The 26,829-nt window shown below is 43.1% G+C and overlaps 2 protein-coding genes across 3 annotated transcripts; one reads left to right on the top strand and one right to left on the bottom strand.

The window, feature by feature from the left end:
- Positions 1–3,178: 3,178 nt before the first annotated feature.
- rfc2 (replication factor C (activator 1) 2) lies at positions 3,179–10,449 on the bottom strand. Its single transcript, XM_064981908.1, has 11 exons — positions 10,211–10,449; positions 9,504–9,573; positions 9,358–9,399; positions 9,109–9,215; positions 8,855–8,956; positions 8,676–8,776; positions 8,250–8,407; positions 7,932–7,997; positions 7,744–7,824; positions 3,813–3,926; positions 3,179–3,641 (listed from the first exon to the last, which is right to left on the bottom strand). Exons 1-11 carry the CDS (start codon positions 10,318–10,320, stop codon positions 3,531–3,533), a joined length of 1,062 nt encoding a protein of 353 aa, XP_064837980.1. The 5' UTR covers positions 10,321–10,449; the 3' UTR covers positions 3,179–3,530.
- A 47-nt stretch (positions 10,450–10,496) lies between these two features.
- Positions 10,497–23,257, top strand: LOC135550792 (E3 ubiquitin-protein ligase rififylin-like). Of its 2 annotated transcripts, XM_064981906.1 has the most exons (6): positions 10,497–10,581; positions 14,541–14,719; positions 17,104–17,241; positions 19,508–19,831; positions 20,131–20,341; positions 20,858–23,256. In XM_064981906.1, the coding sequence occupies exons 2-6, from the start codon at positions 14,549–14,551 to the stop codon at positions 21,037–21,039; spliced, it is 1,026 nt and encodes a 341-aa protein (XP_064837978.1). In that variant the 5' UTR covers positions 10,497–10,581; positions 14,541–14,548; the 3' UTR covers positions 21,040–23,256. The 2 variants fall into 2 exon arrangements, with proteins under 2 accessions (XP_064837978.1, XP_064837979.1); XM_064981907.1 differs by lacking the exon at positions 17,104–17,241 and having other exon boundaries at positions 20,858–23,257.
- The last annotated feature ends 3,572 nt before the right edge of the window (positions 23,258–26,829 follow it).

Here is a 26,829-nt window from a genome sequence, read left to right as displayed (position 1 = left end):
ACTGTTGTGTCGTCCGCAAACTTGATGATTGAGTTGGAGGCGTGCGTGGCCACGCAGTCGTGGGTGAACAGGGAGTACAGGAGAGGGCTCAGAACGCACCCTTGTGGGGCCCCAGTGTTGAGGATCAGCGGGGAGGAGATGTTGTTACCTACCCTCACCACCTGGGGGCGGCCCTTCAGGAAGTCCAGTACCCAGTTGCACAGGGCGGGGTCGAGACCCAGGGTCTCGAGCTTGATGACGAGCTTGGAGGGTACTATGGTGTTGAATGCCGAGCTGTAGTCGATGAACAGCATTCTCACATAGGTATTCCTCTTGTCCAGATGGGTTAGGGCAGTGTGCAGTGTGGTTGAGATTGCATCGTCTGTGGACCTATTTGGGCGGTAAGCAAATTGGAGTGGGTCTAGGGTGTCAGGTAGGGTGGAGGTGATATGGTCCTTGACTAGTCTCTCAAAGCACTTCATGATGACGGAAGTGAGTGCTACGGGGCGGTAGTCGTTTAGCTCAGTTACCTTAGCTTTCTTGGGAACAGGAACGACTTACAGCTGTAATCGCAGCAAAAGGAGGCGCTACAAAGTATTAACTTAAGGGGGCTGAATAATTTTGCACGCCCAATTTTTCAGTTTTTGATTTGTTAAAAAAGTTTGAAATATCCAATAAATGTCGTTCCACTTCATGATTGTGTCCCACTTGTTGTTGATTCTTCACAAAAAAATAGTTTTATATCTTTATGCTTGAAGCCTGAAATGTGGCAAAAGGTCGCAAAGTTCAAGGGGGCCGAATACTTTCGCAAGGCACTGTATATAGTCTACTTACAATTAATCTGTATTTTCTTTCTGTGAATAATAATACACGTGCCTATTGTTTTTACAGTGATCCAATCCCAGGGTTAGTGTACCAGAATGTTGATGAGAGTACAAATGCAGAGACCAGACATTCTGAAACTGGTAAGTATGATTTATCCAATGACATGAATACAATTTGTATGCCTACGGTTTTATCAGATGGAACCAGGTGGAATGAGGGGAAAATACACTCAAAAGGAACAAATAAACAACCCCCTTCCTCTCGCCCACTCCCTGGGCCTTTTTATGAATCCAAAACATAATGAAAAGAAAGTTGGGCGGCCCACCATTTATGCATTTTGATCAGTAGAGCCATTTATTGTAAGGCTAATGGAAAGAACATGCAACACCTAAAGGAGGGGAAGCAAGTGGTGATATCCTCTCAGATAATGTAGTCTGCTGCAGTTAAAAGTAATGTCAAGCTTCAGTAAAAACCACATCAAAAGGTACAGTCTACCTACACTGGACTAACACATCCTTGATAACTTCTTTGTATGTGCTCTGATGTGCCAAGAGCACAGTATAGGCAGACTGGCCAATAGCTTCTTCCACCAGACTATCAGCCCTCCCCCTGCCCCCCAAAGGATATTTATCCTTGTTGCTCACTCATCACTCTATGGACAAGTATCCTTGTTTACATACTTTGCCACTTAACTGCAGCAAACGTGTTGAAAATATGTATATATACACTGTGCATACAAAACATTAAGGACATCTGCTTTATCCATGACAGACTGACCAGGTGAATCCAGGTGAAAGCTATAATCACCTGTTAAATCCACTTCAATCAGTGTAGATGAAGAGGAGGGGACTGGTTAAAGAAGGATTTTTAAGCCTTGACACAATTGAGAAATGAACATTCAAGGTGCACTGGTTTGTGTCAAGAACTGCAACACTGCTGGGTTTTCCACACTCAACATTTTCTTGTGTATCAAATAATGGTCCACCATCCAAAGGACATCCAGCACAATTGACACAACTGTGGCAAGCATTGGAGTCAGCGTGGGCCAGAATCCCTTTGACCTCTTGTGGAGTCCATGCCATGATGAATTTAGATTGTTCTGGGGGCAAAAGGGGGTGCAACTCAATAGTAAGAAAATGTTCTTAATGTTTTGTACACTGTATATTTTGTGTGTATATATATATTACACATGTGTATGTCTTGTGATCTTTTTCTATTCTTACTTAGTATTTTCTTTTTGTTTCACTCATTTTTCTTTTTTGTTTTCTGCCCAATTTCGTGATATCCAATTAGTAATTGCCACTCACTGCTCTTTGACTTGCACTGTTGGAGCTCAAGAACATAAAAATGTCAGTTCCCTGCAATTCCATCTGCAACCCTGTGCATGTGACTAACACATGTATTTGATTGTCACTTGCCTTATTTGGATGTCAGACAATGTAATTTGATTAAAAAATGTCTTTCTTTCTAGATGATGAATGTTCATATGAGAATGTATCACTAGATGGAAAAACAATCAGCCATGACTCTGGTATGCACATTAAAAGGAGTAAATCTAGGCCTATCCTTCCCTTGAATTAAGTCATATTTATGAAGATTGCTTTTGGAAAAGTTTAGTTTTGAACTTGGAGTTACATTTGATATTTAACTAAGATTATTCTCCCCACACTTTACAACTAACAGACGGATCAGATTACCAGAACACTGAATTCCTGGAGCAAATGAAAATTGGGTCATGGGACGGTAAGTCACCATATAGTGCTTTATAATAATTGCTATGAACGTAGGATGAATGCACTAATTGTAAGTCACTTTGGGTAAGATCGTCTGCTAAATCCACATTTCCAAACTCCGGTCCTCCAGTAGCCCCAAAAGTACATATTTGTTGTTGCCCCAGACAAGCACACCTGATTCTACTTGTTAAATCAAGTGTTTTTGGCTGGGGCTACAACAATGTGTACTGTTGGAGATACTCAAGGGCTGGAGTTGGGAAACACTGTGCTAAATGATTGCTTACATGTAATTAACTAGGAATTTACTTTTATTCGTCACAGATGAACCAGTTTATGTGAACAAAACTGCATGATATGGAAACTACATGCTCAACGAGTAGATGACTATGGGAATGGAATTTTCTTACCATCTTTGTTGAGATGCTTGGATAAATGCTAAGTGATACAAATTTCAATGTGCTATACCAGAGCAATGCCATTAGGGTAAACACCCAAACAGTGTTACTACTTCACAATGAATTCCCTTGAGTCTAAAAATGTGGGGGAACCATGTACAATACTTTGATTGGAGTGTTACAAAATGAATAAGAGCTCAAACAGTTAACATGTCAGTCTGTAATAATAAATCCTTAATTCAAAACTGAAGTTTTAACCTCTTTATATTCCAATAAGTCATAATTACAACACTGATTTATTACAGAAGTGACTTACAATAGTATTTACATTAACTAACTTGTATAAAATACAAAATGTATTTCATCCAGAAATGTCTAAACAGAAAACTCCCCAGGACTCTTAGTCAGAGTTTTGAAGCAAAGTCGTGTACATTATGAATGAAACAGAAGAAACCAGCCAAACATGGAAGGGCAATAACGAAATAGGTAAATTTGCATTTTGTAGAGTGTTTTGTTTCCCCTAATGAACACAACACCGGAGAGACAGACAGGTGGGAGGAGAGACAGTGCTGAGATGGGTGGCAGCGTGGGTGGGGTGTTAGCTGGTATCCGGGGTGGCCGTCTTGCTGCACAGTCGACCCAGGAGGCCTGCCATCTGCAGCAGGGAGTTCACGCCCTCTGCCACCTTCATGTGGGTGTAGCCTATCTCCTGAGAAAAGGGACAGTAGAAAGGGAGAGAAATGAAGCGGTGATATGGCTTACATTTTGGCACTTCTCAGCCATTCTGTTTCACCAAACTAAATCCTTTCAGAAAAGAAAACAGGAAAGGATCTGACATAAGAGACATAATATACAACTGCAGACTTGTTTTGTCTCTTACCTTTATGAACTCCAGCTTGAGATACTCCGGCATCTGGAAAGTCTTACACACTCTGAAGATGTTACCGATGATGTCCTCAGGGGAGTAACCCAGAGCCCACAGCTGCTCAATAATCTAAATAAGCAATTGCATAGATTATTTTGACCATCTGTAAATCTATAGGTGACTATCCAAATAAAGTGTGACTAATTTATATATATCACACACACACAAGTTTGCGGTCCCTTGTGAAATGTCCTTGTTTTTGAAAGAATCACTTTGTGTCCATTAAAAGGCCAGCATCCCGGAGTCACCTCTTCACTGTTGACGATGAGACTGGTGTTCTGCGGGCATTATTTAATGAAGCTGCCAGTTTCTCAAACTAGACACTAATGTACTTGTCCTCTTGCTCAGTTGTGCCCTGGGGCCTACCACTCTTTCTATTCTGGTTAAACCCAGTTTGCGCTGTTCTGTGATGGGAGTAGTACACAGCGTTGTACGAGATCTTCAGTTTCTTGGCAATTTCTCGCATGGAAAAGCCTTCATTTCTCAGAACAAGAATAGACTGACGAGTTTCAGAAGAAAGGTCTTTGTTTCTGGCTATTTTGAGCCTATAATCGAACCCACAAATGGTGATGCTCCAAATACTCAACTAGTCTAAAGACGGCCAGTTAGATTGCTTCTTTATTCAGAGCAGCTTTCAGCTGTGCTAACAAATGCAAAAGGGTTTTCTAATAATCAATTAGCCTTTTAAATGATAAACTTGGATTAGCTAGCACAACATACCATTGGAAAACAGGAGTGATGGTTGCTGATAATGGGCCTCTGTAGGTATATATTTTATCAGCCGTTTCCAGCTACAGTAGTCATTTACAACATTAACAATATCTACACTGTATTTCTGATCAATTTGATATTTAAAAAAAATGGACAAAACAACTAAAGCACAAGAACATTTCTAAGTGACACCAAACTTTTGTACGGTAGTGTACATACACAGTACCAGTCAAGTTAGGACACCTACTCATTTAAGGGGTTTTCTTTACATTGTAGAATAGTTAAGACATCAACTATGAAATAACACATGGAATCATGTAACCAAAAAAAAAAAGTTATACAAATTATATATTTGTGCTTTTTGGCTGCTTATCCTTCACTCTTCGGTCCAACTCATCCCAAACCATCTCAATTGGGTTGAGGTCGGGTGATTGTGGAGGCCAGGTCATCTGATGCAGCATTCTATCACTCTCCTTCTTGGTCAAATAGCCCTTACACAGCCTGGAAGTGTGATTTGGGTCATTGTCCTGTTGAAAAACAAATAGTGGGACTAAGTGCAAACCAGATGGGATGACATATCGTTGCAGAATTCTGTGGTAGCCGTGCTGGTTAAGCGTGCTTCGAATTCTAAATTAAAAAAATAAATCACCAGCAAGGCACCCCCACACCTCCATGTAACACGGTGGGATATTTGGGCTGCAATCGGAGGTGTAGTTAACTCTAATGAACTTATCTGCAGTCTCAAACCATCAAGCGCTATAATGAACCTGGCTCTCATGAAGACCGTCAAAGGAAATGAAGAACCAGAGTTACCTTTGCTGCAGAGGATAAGTTCCTTAGCGTTAACTGCACCTCCAATTGCAGCCCAAATTTCTCACCGTGTTACATGGAGGTGTGGGGGTGCCTTGTTGGTGATCTTATTATTTTTTTCATTTAGAATTCGAAGCACGCTTAACCAGCACGGCTACCACAGCATTCTGCAATGATACGCCACCCCATCTGGTTTGCACTTAGTCCCACTATCATTTGTTTTAACAGGACAATGACCAAACACACACCTCCAGGCTGTGTAAGGGCTATTTGACCAAGAAGGAGAGTGATAGAATGCTGCATCAGATGACCTGGCCTCCACAATTTCCCAACCTCAACCAAATTGAGATGGTTTGGGATGAGTTGGACCGCAGAGTGAAGGAAAAGCAGCCAACAAGTGCTCCGCATACGTGGGAACTCCTTCAAGACTGTTGGAAAAGCATTCCCGGTGAAGCTGGTTGAGAGAATGCAAAGCGGTCAAGGAAAAGTGTGGCTACTTTGAAGACAATCTATTTTGATTTGTTTTACACTTTTGGTTACATAATTCCATGTTTTTTTTTCCTGTCTTCACTATTATTCCACAATGTAGAAAAGAAACCCTTGAATGAGTAGGTGTCAACTTTTGACTGGTACTGTGTGTGTATATTATACAGTGGGGCAAAAAAGTATTTAGTCAGTCACCAATTGTGCAAGTTCTCCCACTTAAAGATGAGGCCTGTAATTTTCATCATTGGTACTCTTCAACTATGACAGACAAAATTAGAGAAAAAAATCCAGAAAATCACATAGGAAAATCGTAGGATTTTTAATTAATTTATTTGCAAATTATGGTGGAAATAAGTATTTGGTCAAGTTTCTCAATACTTTTATATACTCTTTGTTGGCAATGACAGAGGTCAAATGTTTTCTGTAAGTCTTCACAAGGTTTCCACACACGGTTTGCTGGTATTTTGGCCCATTCCTCCATGCAGATCTCCTCTAGAGCAGTGATGTTTTGGGGCTGTTGCTGGGCAACACAGACTTTCAACTCCCTCCAAAGATTTTCTATGGGTTGAGATCTGGAGACTGGCTAGGCCACTCCAGGACCTTAATGCTTCTTACGAAGCCATTCCTTCGTTGCCCGGGTGGTGTGTTTGGGATCATTGTCATGCTGAAAGACCTAGCCACGTTTCATCTTCAATGCCCTTGCTGATGGAAGAAAGTTTTCACGCAATCTCACGATACATGGCCCCATTAATTCTTTCTTTTACACAGATCAGTCGTCCTGGTCCCTTTGCAGAAAAACAGCCCTAAAGTATGATGTTTCCAACCCATGCTTCACATTAGGTATGGTGTTCTTTGGATGCAACTCAGCATTCTTTGTCCTCCAAACACGACGAGTTGAGTTTTTACCAAAAAGTTATATTTTGGTTTCATCTGACCATATGACATTCTCCCAATCTTCTTCTGGATCATCCAAATGCTCTCTAGCAAACTTCAGACGGGCCTGGACATGTACTGGCTTAAGCATGGGGACACGTCTGGCACTGCAGGATTTGAGTCCCTGGCGGCGTAGTGCGTTACTGATGGTATGCTTTGTTACTTTGGTCCCAGCTCTCTGCAGGTCATTCACTAGGTCCCCCCGTGTGGTTCTGGATTTTTGCTCACCGTTCTTGTGATCATTTTGACCCCACGGGAGTGAGATATTGCTTGGAGCCCCAGATCGAGGGAGATTATCAGTGGTCTTGTATGTCTTCCATTTCCTAATAATTGCTCCCACAGTTGATTTCTTCAAACCAAGCTGATTGCAAATTCAGTCTTCCCAGCCTGGTGCAGGTCTACAATTTTGTTTCTGGTGTCCTTTGACAGCTCTTTGGTCTTGGCCATAGTGGAGTTTGGAGTGTGACTGTATGAGGTTGTGGACAGGTGTCTTTTATACCGATAACAAGTTCAAACAGGTGCCATTAATACAGGTAACGAGTGGAGGACAGAGGAGCCTCTTAAAGAAGTTGTAAGTTACAGGTCTGTGAGCCAGAAATCTTGCTTGTTTGTAGGTGACAAATACTTATTTTCCACCATAATTTGCAAATCAATTCATTAAAAATCCTACAACGTGATTTTCCTCTCTCTCTCATTTTGTATGTCATAGTTAAGTGTACCTATGATAAATTACAGTCCTCATCTTAAGTGGGAGAACTTGCACAATTGGTGGCTGACTAAATACTTTACCCCACTGTATATCAGCTATATGCTCATACTATATTCTAACTAATCAGTTATTGGTCACTTCAAGAACCATGCTTAAAGGCTACAGAAATTAGGGTTATTAATTGAGAGCCATATGATTATATTTATGTCTACTGTTATAGAATGTGGATTGCAATACCTTGTAAGCTTCATCAATGTTTGCATTGACACAGTGTTCGAGCATGCTTTTCACCAACAGGGGATGTGGCTCATCACACACCTGAGAAAAACAATTCTTTACTTTTCTTTCATTCGAAACAGAGCTAGGCATTTGTCAACTTTGTTCTAAAATGACTGAAAAAGACAGGTTTGGAAACAGAACTGTACCTTGAACACATTCTCACTGTTAATGTAGCCAAACCCAGAGTTTGTGGACTGTAGGTTATTCAGCGCCTGATGATGCAAAAAAAGACAGCTTAAGTTATAGTTTCACACGTCTCAACCAGACTTGGCCCAAAAGTACAAGGCACTATGAGGAGCCATGGATATACATTGTTCAACAAACTTCAGATTTTTAAAGGGTGCCATGTTTACACCCAAACCGCCTAAGACATTCCCAATCTAGTCAATGGTAACAAGAATGCTATTCTCATGGAACCCTTAGTGCCAACATGGAGGTTGAGGACAGTTGGCCCTTTTCCCCACCTGTCTCATGTCTCCCTGGGCGGTGAAGATGATGGCCTCCAGGCCGTCGTTGCTGGTGACCAGGTTCTCCTTCTCCACCACCTCCAGCAGACGCATCATGATCTGCTCGTCCCTCAGCTTGGTGTAGCGCAGGACTGCACAACGTGACTGAATGGGCTCTGTGGAGGAGGGGGCACAGCAACATGGAAGACCATCGCAACAGTGAAAAAGCCAGGTTGGTTTTGTAATGCGACTGTCGCTTACACTAAGGTCTCTATTCAATACGACAACACCGGTGTTGAACTGTTAAATCAAATGTTATTTGTTACATGCACCGAATACAACCGGAGTAGACTTTACCATGAAATGCTTACTTACAAGTCCTTAACCAACAATGCAGAAATGTTTTAAATATTTTCTCAAAAATAACTTAAAAAGGACAGTCACCAATGATCTTGTCGGAGGCGTTGCATGCCAGAGCGAAGCGTGTGGTTTTAGAGTATATCTCCATGGTCCTCCTCAAGGCCTGCTGGGCTCCGTCTGTCATACTGATGGCACAAGCACAGCCGTTATAGGTACACTAGATCAGCTTTCAGCTTAGATGTCGTGACCCTCAGTTGACTTACCTGTCAGCCTCATCCAGGATGATGATCTTGTGTCTCCCTTTAGGGAGGGTGACTTTCTGCTGGGCAAACATCTTGATCTTGTTTCGAACTACATCGATGCCTCTGAGGAAGGTGGATGACAATTTGTTAGTGTAGGCTTCACTTTCTAAAGAAACACAACGTGATTTTAACTCAAAATGCAGCTCCTGGACTCACATGTTGTGCACTTAAGTATTCCAGTGTAACATTTTTCATGGTAGACTTCACTTACTCACCTGTCATTAGAGGCGTTCAGTTCCAGGACAGCATCTTTCATGGCTGGGCCCAGAAGAGCTCGCGCCAAACACAGAATACTGGTGGTCTTTCCTGTACCGGGGGGACCCTATAATATTGATAATTGTGTTTAAAAAGAGATGGCATATGAAAGATGGCATAACTTGCATACTATTACTCTGCTGCACCAACATCTCAGTATGTAACATCATATAGTTATGATTTAAGAATTAATAAATTCAGTCACTCACTGCAATAATGATATTCGGCACATTTCCCTCTCTGGCAAACACCTGTAAGAAAGAATGGAACAATAATTCATAGAAGTAGCTATTATTTATCATCAACTGTATTGAAACTGTCAAACTACTGTAATAAAATATTGAGGATACTTTACCTCCAATCTGCTAACAGTCTCCTCGTTGCCTACTATTTCATTCAACTTCAAGGGTCTGTATTTTTCAACCCTGTGAGATATTCAGAACACGCATAGCTATCAGCAACAAGCAATTCATAGTGATTCACACGATATATATGGGTCGATATGGGCGGCAGGTAGCCTAGTGGTTGGATCGTTGGGCCAGTACTGAAAGATTGCCATTTCAAATCCCCGAGACGACAAGGTGACAATCTGTCATTGTGCGCTTTAGCAGGACCGGGCTGTGACCGTACTCTCCGCGAGGGTGTCAGGCAGGGTTGGGATATGCAATAAAAACACACATTTCCAATTCACGTATGTGTATAAAACACGTGTACATGTGCAAAACAGGCCAAATTAGCAACCATCAAATTATTATTGCTATAACTTGCACTAGCTAGCTGTTGCTCTATGAGATGCTTAAAAGATAGCTTGCTATGTAATGTTATGTCAAATATACTGGTAACTAGCTATCTACTTACTTTTTGAGAGGCATGCAGAATTGGTTTGTTTTCATAGCGAATAGTATGCCTTGCGTAGTTTAGTACAATGCTAGCATCTGTACTCATGCTTGTGCTGGCTAGCTAATTAGCCATTAGCACTACTAGCTGTGCTGAACGATTTCAGTCCGCTAAGAAATACAGAAATACTGCAATTAGCCAACTAGTCTAGCTAGTAAACCTTACCATGGCAGCTCATATCTACTACTAGACAACTTCGCATGGGCCTCATCTTTCTTCAGTTGAACATCTGTTTGAATTTGCTCAGAATCGACCTCATTCATCGCCACGTCCATGTTTTCGGGTGCACAAAATTCCCGCCAAGACAGGAACCAAACAGCTGGCGCTAAACTGACGTCATTTCCTTGAAGATGCGAACAGTCTTCCAACAGTAGATTTTCATACCAGCCAGTTGGTTGTATGGCCAGACATTGAACAGCACAGTGGACCAAGTTTATGCTTACGACAAAATCCTGGCTTTGAGACCTTGCATGTGTGTGATTGTTTCAGCAATCCGAGATGGCCGTTACAAAGAGGATTTGCTCCGGGTCACCCAGGTAAGGTCGCTTGCGCATCAGTGTGATCAGACAAGCCGGCGGGTCTAAGAAATTAGAGTGAGGTAGTTTATGTCCAAATCTCAGTTAGTAGTTGCATGATGTCAAATAATTTCAAAATGGTGGCTTATCCCCTTTTGTTCGAAGATGCCATCCTTAATTTTTTCTTATCCTCTTGGCAAGGATCTGGGATATCCCATTCGAAATGGCTGGGTGGAATGAAACATCATGCAGCATCAAGGCCATTCGGTCACACGCCCTTGCGTCAATCACAGGGATAGTTTAATGTAGGCTAAATATCTCTGTATTGTGCATGCCTTGATTTATGTATCCATTCTTTTGGAATCCAAAAATCAACTGATGATTGTTGATTGCATTTTGCAAGGTGCCCCTCCCATGCAATGTCCAAGTTATTCTAGGCGTGACCACCACAGAGGCACGTTATGGGCTAATTAAAACAGCAATTAGTATCGATTGTATTACACCTAGCACCCGCTGTTGGCCTAGACAAGACATACAGTCATTCATTGCTGTGTTTTATAATATTTAATTTGAGCTTCTCTCAATAAGATGCCATGTGCACCAGACACCTGTATAGAAAACAGTCAGAATGACCCACTGTATTAGGAAGGTGTTCCTTATGTTTTATATACTCAGTGTATTACTTCTTTAGAGAATGGAATATTGGCCCTTCAATGTTGCTTGTTCCCCCCCAACATTTTCAGGTGATTCAGGATTTCATAACATGCATACAGTTGAAGTCGGAAGTTTCCATACACTTAAGTTGGAGTCATTAAAACTAGTTTTTCAACCACTCCACACATTTCTTGTTAACAAACTATTGTTTTGGCAAGTCGGTTAGGACATCTACTTTATGAATGACACAAGCAATTTTTCCAACAATTGTTTATAGACAGATTATTATACTGTATCACAATTTCAATGGGTCAGAAGTTTACATTCACTAAGTTGACTGTGCCTTTAAACAGCTTGGAAAATTCCAGACAATTATGTCATGGCTTTAGAAGCTTCTTATAGGCTAATTGACATCATTTGAGTCAATTAGTCAACTTTGTTATATGCCCTTTGTTGGCAATGACAGAGGTGAGGACTTACAGAAAACATTTGACAAGGTTTTCACACACTGTTGCTGGTATTTTGGCCCATTCCTCCATGCAGATCTCTAGAGCAGTGATGTTTTGGGGCTGTTGCTGGGCAACATGGACTTTCAACTCCCTCCAAAGATGTTCTATGGGGTTGAGATCTGGAGACTGGCTAGGCTACTCCAGGACCTTGAAATGCTTCTTACAAAGCCACTCCTTCGTTGCCCAGGCTGTGTGTTTGGGATGATTGTCATGCTGAAATACCCAGCCACGTTTCATTATCAATGCCCTTGCTGATAAAAGGAGGTTTTAACTCAATCTCACGATACATGGCCCCATTCATTCTTTGCTTTACACGGATCAGTCTTCCTGGTCCCTTTGCAGAAAAACAGCCCCAAAGCATGATGTTTCCACCCCCATGCTTCACAGTAGGTATGGTGTTCTTTGGATGCAACTCAGCATTCTTTGTCCTCCAAACATGACAAGTTTAGTTTTTACCAAAAAGTAATATTTTGGTTACATCTGACCATATGACATTCTCCCAATCTTCTTCTGGATCATCCAAATGCTCTCTAGCAAACTTCAGACGGGCCTGGACATGTACTGGCTTAAGCAGGGGGACACGTCTGGCACTGCAGGATTTGAGTCCCTGGCGGCATTATGTGTTACTGATGGTAGGCTTTGTTACTTTGGTCCCAGTTCTCTGCAGGTCATTCACTAGGTCCCCCCTCTGTGATTCTGGGATTTTTGCTCACTGTTCTTGTGATCATTTTGACCCCACGGGGTGAGATCTTGCGTGAAGCCCCAGATCGAGGGAGATTATCAGTGGTCTTGTATGTCTTCCATTTCCTAATAATTGCTCCCACAGTTGATTTCTTCAAACCAAGCTGCTTACCTATTGCAAATTCAGTCTTCCCAGCCTGGTGCAGGTCTACAATTTTGTTTCTGGTGTACTTTGACAGCTCTTTGGTCTTGGCCATAGTGGAGTTTGGAGTGTGACTGGTTGAGGTTGTGGACAGGTGTCTTTTATACTGATAACAAGTTCAAACAGGTGCCATTAATACAGGTAACGAGTGGAGGATAGAGGAGCCTCTTAAAGAAGAAGTTACAGGTCTGAGAGCCAGAAATCTTGCTTGTTTGTAGGTGACCAAATACTTATTTTCCACCATAATTTGCAAATAAATTCATTAAAAATCCTACAATGTGATTTTTCTGGATTTTTTTACTTCTCATTTTGTCTAAGTGTACCTATGATGAAAATTACAGGCCTCTCTCATCTTTTTAAGTGGGAGAACTTGCACAATTGGTGGCTGACGAAATACTTTTTTACCCCACTGTATGTCCACAGTAAAACAAGTCCTATATCGACATAACCTGAAAGGCCGCTCAGCAAGGAAGAAGCCACTGCTCCAAAACCGCCATAAAAAAGCCAGACTACGGTTTGCAACTGCACATGGGGACAAAGATTGTACTTTTGTCCTCTGGTTTGTCCTCTGGTCTGGTGACACAAAAATATAACTGTTTGGCCATAATGACCATTGTGACCGTTTGGAGGAAAAGGGGGAGGCTTGCAAGCTGAAGAACACCATCCCAACTGTGAAGCACGGGGTTGGCAGCATCATGTTGTGGGGGTGCTTTGCTGCAGGAGGGACTGGTGCACTTCACAAAATAGATGGTTACAAGAGGAAGGAAAATTATGTGAATATATTGAAGCAACATCTCAAGACATCAGTCAGGAAGTTAAAGCTCGGTCGCAAATGGGTCTTCCAAATGGACAATGACCCCAAGCTTACTTGCAAGCAAAGTTGTGGCAAAATGGGTCAAGGACAACAAAGTCAAGGTATTGGAGTAGCCATCACAAAGCCCTGACCTCAACCCTATAGAAAATTTGTGGGCAGAACTGAAAAAGCGTGTGCGAGCAAGGAGTCCTATAAACCTGACTCAGTTACACCAGCTCTGTTAGGAGGAATGGGCCAAAATTCACCCAACTTATTGTGGAAGGCTACCCAAAACGTTTGACCCAAGTTAAACAATTTAAAGGCAATAATACCAAATACTAATTGAGTGTACGTTAACTTCTGACCCTCTGGGAATGTGATGAAAGAAATAAAAACTGAAATAAATCACTGCTATTATTCTGACATTTCACATTCTTAAAATGAAGTGGTGATCCTAACTGACCTAAGACAGGGAATTTTTACTTGGATTAAATGTCAAGAATTGTGAAAAACTGAGTTTAAATTTACTTGGCTAAGGTGTATGTAAACTTCCGACTTCAACTGTATCTACAAGGACTGGGAATTGCCAGGGAACTCTCAATACTATATTATCACAACACTTAGGTGCCGATACGATATGTTTTGCGATTCTCGCTATTCTATATGTATTGTGATTCGATACTGTGATTTTGTTGCGTTTCGATGATCCAAACATATTGCTCACCATATGTCTGCTGCAGAGGGACAAGAGAGAGCATGAGAAAGTTAGCTTTGATCAGTCAGGGAAATAAAGGTGCTGAAAACAGAGAACAAGCTATGAAGGAAAAGTTTTGGGTCTGGTACAGCCAACTAGTGAACAAAATAATATTGCGATATTGTCAATACGATACAATATATTGTCAAATAATATCCCGATATGTAACTGTTTCGATTCGCCCCCCCCATCACTAATATCTATACAATTCATCTGAAAGCCATGCTTCACTATTCTGCAATTACATTTCCTTACTAGGCAACTCTGTTTTTCTATGCACCTTTGTGATGTAAGTCCATAGAACTAGAATTAAGATTCTAATTCCATGTGCAAGTCTTTCCATGAGAAAGTGATGTAATTTCCTGTGTATGCATTTTGTGTGAACAGACAGGAGCATGTGGACATCCTGTTGTAGCTGGTTTTGTTTAGAACCCACCGCCACAGTGGAAGAAAACGTCAGCTCCTGGCGCCAGGCCTACACAAACTCGGGCTACAACCAATCCCTGACCTCTCCCGAACATATGTGCAAGGCCTGCGGAGGCCAATTCGACACCATCGCTAGGAAGGTAAGAGACACTTGGTAATACCTTGATAAATATTGTAAAGGAGGGCTGGCTGGTCAGCTCTCATCTGAAATTTGGGTAACAGAGTGTGACTTGAAAGTCTGGAACAGCATAGACCCAAGAGGATTTGATACAGATGAGCTGCTACAGACTCCAAAGTACAATGCCTTGCAAAAGTATTCGGCCCCCTTGAACTTTGCGACCTTTTGCCACATTTCAGGCTTCAAACATAAAGATATAAAACTGTATTTTTTTGTGAAGAATCAACAACAAGTGGGACACAATCATGAAGTGGAACGACATTTATTGGATATTTCAAACTTTTTTAACAAATCAAAAACTGAAAAATTGGGCGTGCAAAATTATTCAGCCCCTTTACTTTCAGTGCAGCAAAGGATCTCTGAATGATCCAATGTTGACCTAAATGACTAATGATGATAAATACAATCCACCTGTGTGTAATCAAGTCTCCGTATAAATGCACCTGCACTGTGATAGTCTCAGAGGTCCGTTAAAAGCGCAGAGAGCATCATGAAGAACAAGGAACACACCGGGCAGGTCCGAGATACTGTTGTGAAGAGGTTTAAAGCCGGATTTGGATACAAAAAGATTTCCCAAGCTTTAAACATCCCAAGGAGCACTGTGCAAGCGATAATATTGAAATGGAAGGAGTATCAGACCACTGCAAATCTACCAAGACCTGGCCGTCCCTCTAAACTTTCAGCTCATAAAGGAGAAGACTGATCAGAGATGCAGCCAAGAGGCCCATGATCACTCTGGATGAACTGCAGAGATCTACAGCTGAGGTGGGTGACTCTGTCCATAGGACAACAATCAGTCGTATATTGCACAAATCTGGCCTTTATGGAAGAGTGGTAAGAAGAAAGCCATTTCTAAAAGATATCCATAAAATGTGTCGTTTAAAGTTTGCCACAAGCCACCTGGGAGACACACCAAACATGTGGAAGAAGGTGCTCTGGTCAGATGAAACCAAAATTGAACTTTTTGGCAACAATGCAAAACGTTATGTTTGGCGTAAAAGCAACACAGCTCATCACCCTGACCATAGCATCCCCACTGTCAAACATGGTGGTGGCAGCATCATGGTTTGGGCCTGCTTTTCTTCAGCAGGGACAGGGAAGATGGTTAAAATTGATGGGAAGATGGATGGAGCCAAATACAGGACCATTCTGGAAGAAAACCTGATGGAGTCTGCAAAAGACCTGAGACTGGGATGGAGATTTGTCTTCCAACAAGACAATGATCCAAAACATAAAGCAAAATCTACAATGGAATGGTTCAAAAATAAACATATCCAGGTGTTAGAATGGCCAAGTCAAAGTCCAGACCTGAATCCAATCGAGAATCTGTGGAAAGAACTGAAAACTGCTGTTCACAAATGCTCTCCATCCAACCTCAGAGCTCGAGCTGTTTTGAAGGAGGAATGGGAAAACATTTCAGTCTCTCGATGTGCAAAACTGATAGAGACATACCCCAAGCGACTTACAGCTGTTATCGCAGCAAAAGGTGGCGCTACAAAGTATTAACTTAAGGGGGCTGAATAATTTTGCACACCCAATTTTTCAGTTTTTGATTTGTTAAAAAAGTTTGAAATAACCAATGTCGTTCCACTTCATGATTGTGTCCAACTTGTTGTTGATTCTTCACAAAATAATACAGTTTTATATCTTTATGTTTGAAGCCTGAAATGTGGCAAAAGGTCGCAAAGTTCAAGGGGGCCGAATACTTTCGCAAGGCACTGTAACAGATTTGATTGTCAACAGAGTTACTAGAATTTAGACTTCTGTGATTCACTACAATTCTTAGATTCACTATGTCGGTAAGTAATTAATTAGTAGCTGACAGTAACTGACCCTGTACTAGTCAGTTTTACAACACAGAGATGCTCATGTTCTGGAAAATCCTAAACAGTAGGCTACACCTCTAGAATAGTGACTATTTTTTAGAAGGCTGTTTAAATCACTTGCAAATGTCGGTCAGTTATTTCTCCAACAGGCCTTGCCCTTCTGACATGTTTGCCTGCCGGTTGCCACACACAATCTCACCTGCAAAGTAAACAGAAAATTGCATTTTATACTAGTTATTACTGAACGTGCATGGAAGTAAGCTCTTATCATCTTTTCTATAAATGTGCCAACAGCGGTTGGCTAGAGGTTAGTTATTTCTGTGAGAAAAGTTGAAGTTTTTGTACAGTATGGCTATCATACTTGATTCAACTACCCATCAATAAGGTTCTAGTCTAGAGCTCAGGTAGCCTGCACATTCCACACGCACTGTTATTCTTTCACACCCCTTACTGTGACCGTTCATTTCTTGGTAAGCGTTTCACCCTCACTGTGTCCTGTCCTCCTCTCTCATTAACCCAGCATGTCTGCGTGGACTGCAAGAAGAACTTCTGCGGCCACTGCTCTGTGCAGCTGGAGCCGCCACGCCCGCGCCTCTGCCACACATGTCAGCACTTTCACGGAACCCTATTCGACCGCGACCAGTTGATGCGACTCAAGGTGTGCTGCTGCTCTTTTTTATTTTTTTATTTTAATTTGACCCCTTTTTCTCCCCAATTTTCGTGGTATCCAATTGTTTAGTGGCTACTATCTTGTCTCCCGGAAACCAGCCGCACCAATGTGTCGGAGGAAACACTGTGCATCTGGCAACCTTGGTTAGCGCGCACTGCGCCCGGCCTGCCACAGGAGTCGCTGGTGCGCGATGAGACAAGAATTTCCCTACCGACCAAGCCCTCCCTAACCCGGATGACGCTGGGCCAATTGTGCGTCGCCCCACAGACCTCCCGGTCGGGGCCAGTTAAGACAGAGCCTGGGCGTGACCCCAGGATCTCTGCTGGCGCTGCAGTACAGCGCCCTTAACCATTGCGCCACCCGGGAGGCCCGCTGCTCTTTTTTTTAAACAGTTGATGGCAAATAAACAAGGACAAATGCATTAGGTTAAGTTACATGTCTAACTATATACACTGCTCAAAAAAATAAAGGGAACACTTAAACAACACAATGTAACTCCAAGTCAATCACACTTCTGTGAAATCAAACTGTCCACTTAGGAAGCAACACTGATTGACAATACATTTCACATGCTGTTGTGCAAATGGAATAGGCAACAGGTGGAATTTATAGGCAATTAGCAAAACACCCCCAATAAAGGAGTAGTTCTGCAAGTGGTGACCACAGACCACTTCTCAGTTTCTATGCTTCCTGGCTGATGTTTTGGTCACTTTTGAATGATGGCGGTGCTTTCACTCTAGTGGTAGCATGAGACGGAGTCTACAACCCACACAAGTGGCTCAGGTAGTGCAGCTCATCCAGGATGGCACATCATTGCGAGTTGTGGCAAGAAGGTTTTGCTGTGTCTGTCAGTGTAGTGTCCAGAGCATGGAGGCGCTACCAGGAGACAGGCCAGTACATCAGGAGACGTGGAGGAGGCCGTAGGAGGGCAACAACCCAGCAGCAGGACCGCTACCTCCGCCTTTGTGCAAGGAGGAGCACTGCCAGAGCCCTGCAAAATGACCTCCAGCAGGCCACAAATGTGCATGTGTCTGCTCAAACGGTTAGAAACATACCACCCTCATGGAGTCTGAGGGCCCGACGTCCACAGGTGGGGGTTGTGCTTACTGCCCCACACCGTGCAGGACGTTTGGCATTTGCCAGAGAACACCAAGAGTGCCAAATTCTCAACTGGCGCCCTGTGCTCTTCACAGATGAAAGCAGGTTCTCACTGAGCACGTGACAGATGTGACAGAGTCTGGAGACACCGTGGAGAACGTTCTGCTGCCTGCAACATCCTCCAGCATGACCGGTTTGGCGGTAGGTCAGTCATGGTGTGGGGTGGCATTTCTTTGGGGAGGCCATACAGCCCTCCATGTGCTCGCCAGAGGTAGCCTGACTGCCATTAGGTACCGAGATGAGATCCTCAGATCCCTTGTGAGACCATATGCTGGTGCGGTTGGCCCTGGGTTCCTCCTAATGCAAGACAATGCTTGACCTCATGTGGCTGGAGTGTGTCAGCAGTTCCTGCAAGAGGAAGGTATTGATGCTATGGACTGTCCTGCCCGTTCCCCAGACCTGAATCCAATTGAGCACATCTGGGACATCATGTCTCGCTCCATCCACCAACGCCACGTTAAACCACAGACTGTCCAGGAGTTGGCAGATGCGTTAGTCCAGGTCTGGGAGGAGATCCCTCAGGAGACCATCCGCCACCTCATCAGGAGCATGCCCAGGCGTTATAGGGAGGTCATACAGGCACGTGGAGGCCACACACTACCTAGCCTCATTTGGACTTGTTTTAAGGACATTACATCAAAGTTGGATCAGCCTGTAGTGTGGTTTTCCACTTTAATTCTGAGTGTGACTCCAAATCCAGACCTCCATGGGTTGATACATTTGATTTCAATTGATCATTTTTGTGTGATTTTGTCAGCACATTCAACTATGTAAAGAAAAACGTATTTAAGAATATTTCATTCATTCAGATCTAGGATGTGTTATTTTAGTGTTCCCTTTATTTTTTTGAGTAGTGTATATTGTAGCTAAGTCAAGTGAAAGCTAAAGCAATAACACTTTTCATTCTGTTATTTGTATATCAGTGTAATAACACTAATTACATTAGTTAGACATTGTATTAAGATGACATGATGTTTTAGTAACTGCATTATAGGTGCATAGTAATGGAGTTTTAGTTTTTTTTTGTAATTACACAGATGAATAGGGAATATCTAAATAGTGTTAGATGGAATTCAACAATAACCCCAAAAACTAGGTGCGGGAGCTGCGCGACTACCTCCACCTGCATGAGGTGCCCACCCAGACGTGCCGGGAAAAGGAGGAGCTGGTTGAGCTGGTCTTGGGCCAGCAGACCCCTAGCACCAGCACCAGCAGTGAGACCGTGTCCTCCCAGCCCACGGCTCACAACAACGTCCCTTCCCCAGGCACACCATCCCCTCCCCAGACACAGGGCCCTATCAGCCCCGACACATTGAGCCCAGAGCAGCCAGAACAATCAGCCCCCGAGGCAGAGCCAGAGTCAGAGCAGATATCTGATGATGAGGAGGATGATGAAGAAGAGGAGGACGAAGGTGAAGAGGTAACTGCTAAGTTCAAGGTTTTGGGATTGATTAATCAATAGCTGTTAGATAAATGGATACCTATCACCACCAAGGGGATAATCAATGTCAGACAGCAGCAGAGACGGACTCAAAGACCAGACAAAATACACGTAGACCAGACAAAATAAAATTCATAAAGGTTGTTGTTTTTTGTTTAGCAAACCACTGTTGTTGACAAAGACAAGACAAAATACACACTGGCCAAACCAAAAAAACAGACCAGACAAAATATACATTATTATTTTTACCCACCTCAATGATTGTCCTGTTGCTGCAGTCATCAGACAACGAGGAGACTCTGATCCCCGGCCGGAGGGCCTCTCTGTCTGACCTGAGCTGCGTTGAGGACATTGAGGGCCTGAGCGTGCGCCAGCTGAAGGAGATCTTGGCCCGCAACTTTGTCAACTACAAGGGCTGCTGCGAGAAGTGTGAGCTGATGGAGAGGGTCACCCGCCTCTACAACAACCAGAAGGACCTCCAGAACCTAGGTGAGCATTTCCAGTGTGTGGTCCTGTTAGGCTACGTTGGTAATAGCGTGGCGCTAGCAATCCCAGGGAAGTGAGTGCGATTACCGCTGGGGTCACATATATGAAAATATACGCACTCACTGTAGACTACTCCAAATGTCTGCTAAATGGCATATATTATATCTGGGGATGACTGGTGTGGAATTTTTGCCCGTAAAAAATAAATATATATATATATATTAGTTCAATTCAGTTCAATTCTTTTTTTATTTTTCCCAGTTTCAAATACAACAAGTAAAGGTAAGGGTATTGTATCAAGTTCTAAAGACAAGAGAAGCATGATCAAAAGCATTTTGAGAAGTACTTGAAGATCACCTAAATCATCCACTAATCCAAATGGAAATATTTGTTCCCATTGTATCCTTTTATGGGCAACCTGCCAAATATGAAACAATGAAAGATGACCCAAGTAGTTATTTAGAATACACTTAATAGAGACCTCTCTTCTCTCCTCTTTCCCCTGTCGTTGTACCATAGACCCTGCGGCTCCCAAGAGCCAGGAGGAGAACCTCTGTCGGATCTGCATGGACTCTCCCATTGACTGTGTTCTGCTGGAGTGCGGCCACATGGTCACCTGCAGCAAGTGCGGCAAACGCATGAGCGAGTGCCCCATCTGTAGGCAGTACGTGGTACGGGCGGTGCATGTCTTCAGGTCCTGATGCATTGCCACAGGGAGGGACACAATGGACAAAATGACATTGCTGCCACCACTGCTCAGTGATAGCATAGCTTACAAGAATACACTATATAAATGTGCACACTCACTCATTCAAACAGTCTTCTTCATACTGGTGTTCCAGAGAAATAACCTGACTCCACTTTTCTGGGTTCTCAGTTGTTCTACTCTACCTGAACCTATTGTTTCTGATCTTTCAGCGTCTTACAAGAACTCAAGATTTCAGTACAATAACTTTGTTATTCAACTAGTTTTACTCTTGTTCATATCAATAGCAAAACAGAGAGAGTGGCCAGAATGGTGCTATTTGACCAATGGTGAACAACACTCAGGGCCCCATTTTGACAATGCAAATAAGCGGCGGTAATGTAAGAGACCAAAATTTGGAAAACCTCAAAACAGTTTATTTCCATCCTTATCACCTCAAGCAAGGCTTGGAAAAAGCAGGCTTGGATATGACGGTGTGGATATTTTAATGCAGGCAATGCAGTAGTTGTGTAATTGGTGCAATAAGAGGCGCACAGAATATATGAAGTGCTAAGGTCTGTTTTGCGTCCTCCAAATGACACTCTCTGACTTCAGTACCTGCAACCCAGCTGATCTGTTAATTGGTTTTGTGGTCCAGAGCTATCTTTAGGTTGCAGTGCACTTGCTAAGCATAGAACCCAGGCCTTATTTGTCTTATTGGCGATCCTTCAGACACAGAGATGTGTGGTGGTGGTTGAACATAGCATCCTAGGAGTGGAAACAGCCCTTTAAATGCAATTGTCTGTATGTAGCTCACCGAAAGTACTTGAGGGTCAAGGAGGCATACAGCTTGGGTTAATTTGCCCTTTTATGGTCAAAATACCCTTTAACTTGTAGATATTTTATCAAAACTGGAAAAGAACACACATTGACTTGACAGTTAATATACATTTCTGTAAATGAGCCACAATGGGAACATTTTCTGAAATGTAAACCATGCACAGTACGGTAGATATGCATCTATACAAATTCTCTGGATGTTGTCAATTGTTTGCTGCTGCAATTCAGTAAATTTATTGAGATTGAATTTTTTAAATTAGGGGCAATTTTCGGTAATGTTAATTGGAATGCATTTGTCCAATTTCCTGTAATTGAAATGGTTTGCCAGCCCTCTCTGCAACTAACATTTATGGAACATGTTGTTTTAAAATCATAGAGAAACATAACGGTTTACTTTTAAATGGTCTTTCTACTGTACATCTTGTTTTATAGGTAATTAATGTACCATAAAACTGCTCATATAAGGAAAATGCACTTAAACTAATTAATGTCTGTTTTAGTGAATTCAAATCCGCTGGAATAGACTCTGTTCATCCTAGATACCCAGTCTGTCTGAAATGAATGTACTGGTTTTAAGGTGTTTAGCTACAATAACAAAACCATTTCTTACTGTGACTGCCAATATCACAAATAGATTTTTACACCAGTCTGTTTGATATGCCTGTTGTCAATAACTTATAATATCATGCAACAATATTAACAATCTCACGTGTAATTTGCAGAGAGCAGGTGAAATAAGATATGTCAGTGTCATGAGACAACTGGATCTATTTTTTTTTCACAAACTTCTAATTTTTATCCTGGATATCAGTTTATACAAGCCAGGTTGTCAGTCAAGCCACTCCTTCTTTCTGAGGAGTGTTTTCTGCACAAATGATAACATACAGTGCCTTGCAAAAGTATTCATCCCCCTTGGCGTTTTTCCTATTTTGTTGCATTACAACCTGGAATTGAAATTGATTTTTATTTGGATTTCATGTAATGGACATACCGTACATACACAAAATAGTCCAAATTGGTCAAGTCAAATGGAAAAAAATAACTTGTTTGAAAAATAAAACTGATAAAAACGGGAAAGTGGTGCGTGCAGTTGAAGTCTGAAGTTTACATACACCTATGTTGGAGTCACAACTCGTTTTTAACACATTTTTTGTTAAACTATAGTTTTGGCAAGTCAGTTAGGACATCTACTTTGTGCATGACACAAGTAGTTTTTTCAACAATTGTTTCCAGACAGATTATTTCACTTATAATTCACAGTATCACAATTCCAGTAGGTCAGAAGTGCCTTTTAAACAGCTTGGAAAATTCCAGAAAAGGACGTCATGGCTTCTGATAGGCTAATTGACTTCATTTGAGTCAATTGGAGGTGTACCTGTAGATGTATTTCAAGGCCTACTTTCAAACTCAGTGCCTCTGCTTGACATCATGGGAAAATCAAAAGAAATCAGCCAAGACCTCAGAAATAAAATTGTAGACCTCCACAAGTCAGGTTCATCCTTGGGAGCAATTTCCAAATGCCTGAAGGTACCACGTTCATCTGTACAAACAATAGTACGCAAGTATAAACACCATGGGACCACGCAGCCGTCATACTGCTCAGGAAGGAGACGTGTTCTGTCTCCTAGAGATGAATGTACTTTGGTGCAAAAAGTGCAAATCATTCCCAGAATAATAACAAAAGCAAAGGACCTTGTGAAGATGCTGGAGGAAACAGGTACAAAAGTATCTATATCCACAGTAAAACAAGTCTTATATCGACATAACCTGAAAGGCCACTCAGCAAGAAAGGAGCCACTGCTCCAAAACCACCATAAAAAAGCCAGACTACGGTTTGCAACTGCACATGGGGACGAAGATCGTACTTTTGGAGAAATGTCCTCTAGTCTGATGAAGAAAAAAAAATAGAAGTGTTTAGTGTTAATGACCGTTATTATGTATGGAGGAAAAAGGGGGAGGCTTGCAAGCCAAAGAACACTTCACAAAATAGATGGCATCCTATGGAAGGATATATTGAAGCAACATCTCAAGCCACCAGGAAGTTAAAGCTTGGTTGCAAATGGGTCTTCCAAATGGACAATGACCCCAAGCATACTTCCAAAGTTGTGGCAAAATGGCTTAAGGACAAGAAAGTCAAGGTATTGGAGTGGCCATCACAAAGCACTGACCTCAATCCTATAGAAAATGTGTGGGCAGAACTGAAAAGGCGTGTGCGAGCAAGGAGGCCTACAAACCTGACTCAGTTATAGCAGCCCTGTCAGGGGGAATGGGCCAAAATTCACCCACCTTATTGTGGGAAGCTTGTGGAAGGTTACCCAAAACGTTTGACCCGAGCTAAACAAGTTAAAGGCAATGCTACCAAATACTAATTGAGTGTATGTAAACTTCTGACCCACTGGGAATGTGTTGAAAAAAATAAAAGCTGAAATAAATCATTCTCTCTACTATTATTCTGACATTTCACATTCTTAAAATAAAGTGGTGGTCCTAACTGACCTAAGCATTTTCACTAGGATTAAATATCAGGAAATGTGAAAAACTGAGTTTAAATGTATTTGGCTAAGGTGTATGTAAACTTCCGACCTCAACTGTATGTATTCACCCCTTTGCTATGAAGCCCCTAAATAAGATCTGGTGCAACCAATTCCCTTCAGAAGTCACATAATTAGATAAATAAAGTCCACCCATGTGCAATCTAAGTGTCACATGATCTGTCACATGATCTGTCACCTGATCTCAGTATATATACACCTGTTCTGAAATGACCCAGAGTCTACAATGCCATTAAGCATTGCGGCTTGTTTGGGTTGCGCCACCAAGCAAGTTGCACCATGAAGACTAAGGAGCTATCCAAACAAGTAAGGGACAAAATTGTGGAGAAGTACAGATCAGTGTTGAGTTTTAAAAAATATCAGGGGCCTCCCGGGTGGCGCAGTGGCTAAGGGCACTGCACTGCAGTGCCAGCTGTGCCCCCAGAGACTCTGGGTTCGTGCCCAGGCTCTGTCCGGCTGCAACCGGGAGGTCCGTGGGGCGATGCACAATTGGCCTAGCGTTGTCCGGGTTAGGGAGGGTTTGGCCGGTAGGGATATCCTTGTTATCTATCTATCTTATTCTCTATGTTGGTTAGGTCAGGGTGGGTTATCTATGTCTATGTTGGCCTGGTATGGTTCCCAATCAGAGGCAGCTGTTTATTGTTGTCTCTGGGGATCATATTCAGGCAGCCTTTTTCCACTGGGATCTTGTTTGTTTGTGTGTAGTTGCCAGTGTGCACTGCATTTGACTTCACGTTTTGCTTGGTTCTGTATTGTTTTGGTGAGTTTCTTTAATTAAACATGTGGAACTCTATGCATGCTGCGCCTTGGTCCATTAATTTTATACAAACAATCGTGACAGAAGAGCCCACCACTCACGGACCAAGCAGCGTGCACTGGAGGAGAGGGTATCCTGGGTCTGGGAAGATATTCAGGAGGTAAAGACATCCTGGACTTGGGAGAAGACAATGGCAGGAGACGAAAGTCTTCCATGGAAGCAGACGCAAGTGGTGAAGGATAGACAGCGACGATGCTGGAGTTCCCGGGCACAACGCAAGCCCAAGAAACAGCCTCAAAAATTGTTTTTTGGGGGGAGACACGGGGTGGTCGGCGAAGTTGAGGTGTGAGTCAGAGACCGTCGAGGAGTTATTGGAGAAATTGGAGGAGAGTGAAGCGAGAGAGCTGTTGGTTTGGTGTAGTATGCACGGCATTCGCCCTGAGGAGCGTGTTAGCCGTCCGATGCCACCTGTGCCAGCTCCCCTTACTCGTCCTGAGGAGCGTGTCATTTGTCCGGTACCATGCAGGCCGGACTAATGCACCAGGTCTCCAGTGTGCCTCCACAGCCCTGTACGTCCTGTGCTAGCTCCCCGCACTCACCGTGTGGAGTGTGTCATCGTTCCGGCACCATTTGTGCCAGCTCTACACACCAGGTCTCCAGTGCGCCTCCACAGCCCAGTACGTCCTGTGCCTGCTCCTCACTCTCCCTCAAGTGCACCTTCCCAGTCAGGTACGTCCTGTGCCTGCTCCCTGCACTCACCCTGAAGTGCGTGTCACCAGTCCGGTGCCACCTCTGCCGGCCCCACGCATCAGGCCTCCGGTGCGCCTCCCCAGTCCAGAGCTTCCGGCGACAGTCCACGGTCCGGAACCTCCTGCGACGGTTCACGGTCCGTAACCGCCATCTCCAAGCCTGGAGCCTTCCTCTGAGCCGAAATCCAGTCAAGGCACAGTGTCCAGTCCCGTGCCAAGGCAGGAGCCTCCAGCGAGGGTTTGCGGTCCGGAGCCTCCTGCAAGGGTTCCCGGTCCAGAGCCTCCAGCGAGGGTTCCTGGTACGGAGCCTCCTGCGAGGTTTCCTGGTCCGGAGCCTCCAATGATCATCCACGGTCCGGAGTCCCCGGCGACGACCCACGGTCCGGTTCCTCTGGCGACGATCCCCGCACCAGAGCTGCCACCGAAGCGGACGTTTCCGCGAGCGGAGTGGGTACTTTGCCCTGCACCGGAGCCGCCCCCAACGTTAGATGCCCACCCAGACCCTCCCCTATTGAGTCAGTTTTGGGGAGGTGTACTATCACGCCCTGACCATAGATAGCCTTTTACTCTCTGTTGGTTAGGTCAGGGTGTAACTAGAGTGGGTTATCTAGGTTATTATATATCTATGTTGGCCGGGTATGGTTCCCAATCAGTGGCAGCTGTTTATCATTGTCTCTGATTGGGGATCATATTTAAGCAGCCTTTTTCCACTGGGCTTTTGTGGGATCTTGTTTGTTTGCAGTTGCCAGTGTGCACTGCATTTGACTTCACGTTTCGTTTTGGTTCTAAATTGTTTTGGTGAGTTTCTTTAATTAAACATGTGGAACTCTATGCACGCTGCACCTTGGTCCGTTAATTATACGAACGACCATGACACGTATGTGTGAAATTCTTTGTTTGTGTTTGGT

The sequence above is a fragment of the Oncorhynchus masou genome, chromosome 12, assembly GCF_036934945.1.
Source record: "Oncorhynchus masou masou isolate Uvic2021 chromosome 12, UVic_Omas_1.1, whole genome shotgun sequence".
NCBI lineage: Eukaryota > Metazoa > Chordata > Actinopteri > Salmoniformes > Salmonidae > Oncorhynchus > Oncorhynchus masou.
This window is presented reverse-complemented; position numbering and strand designations above follow the sequence as displayed.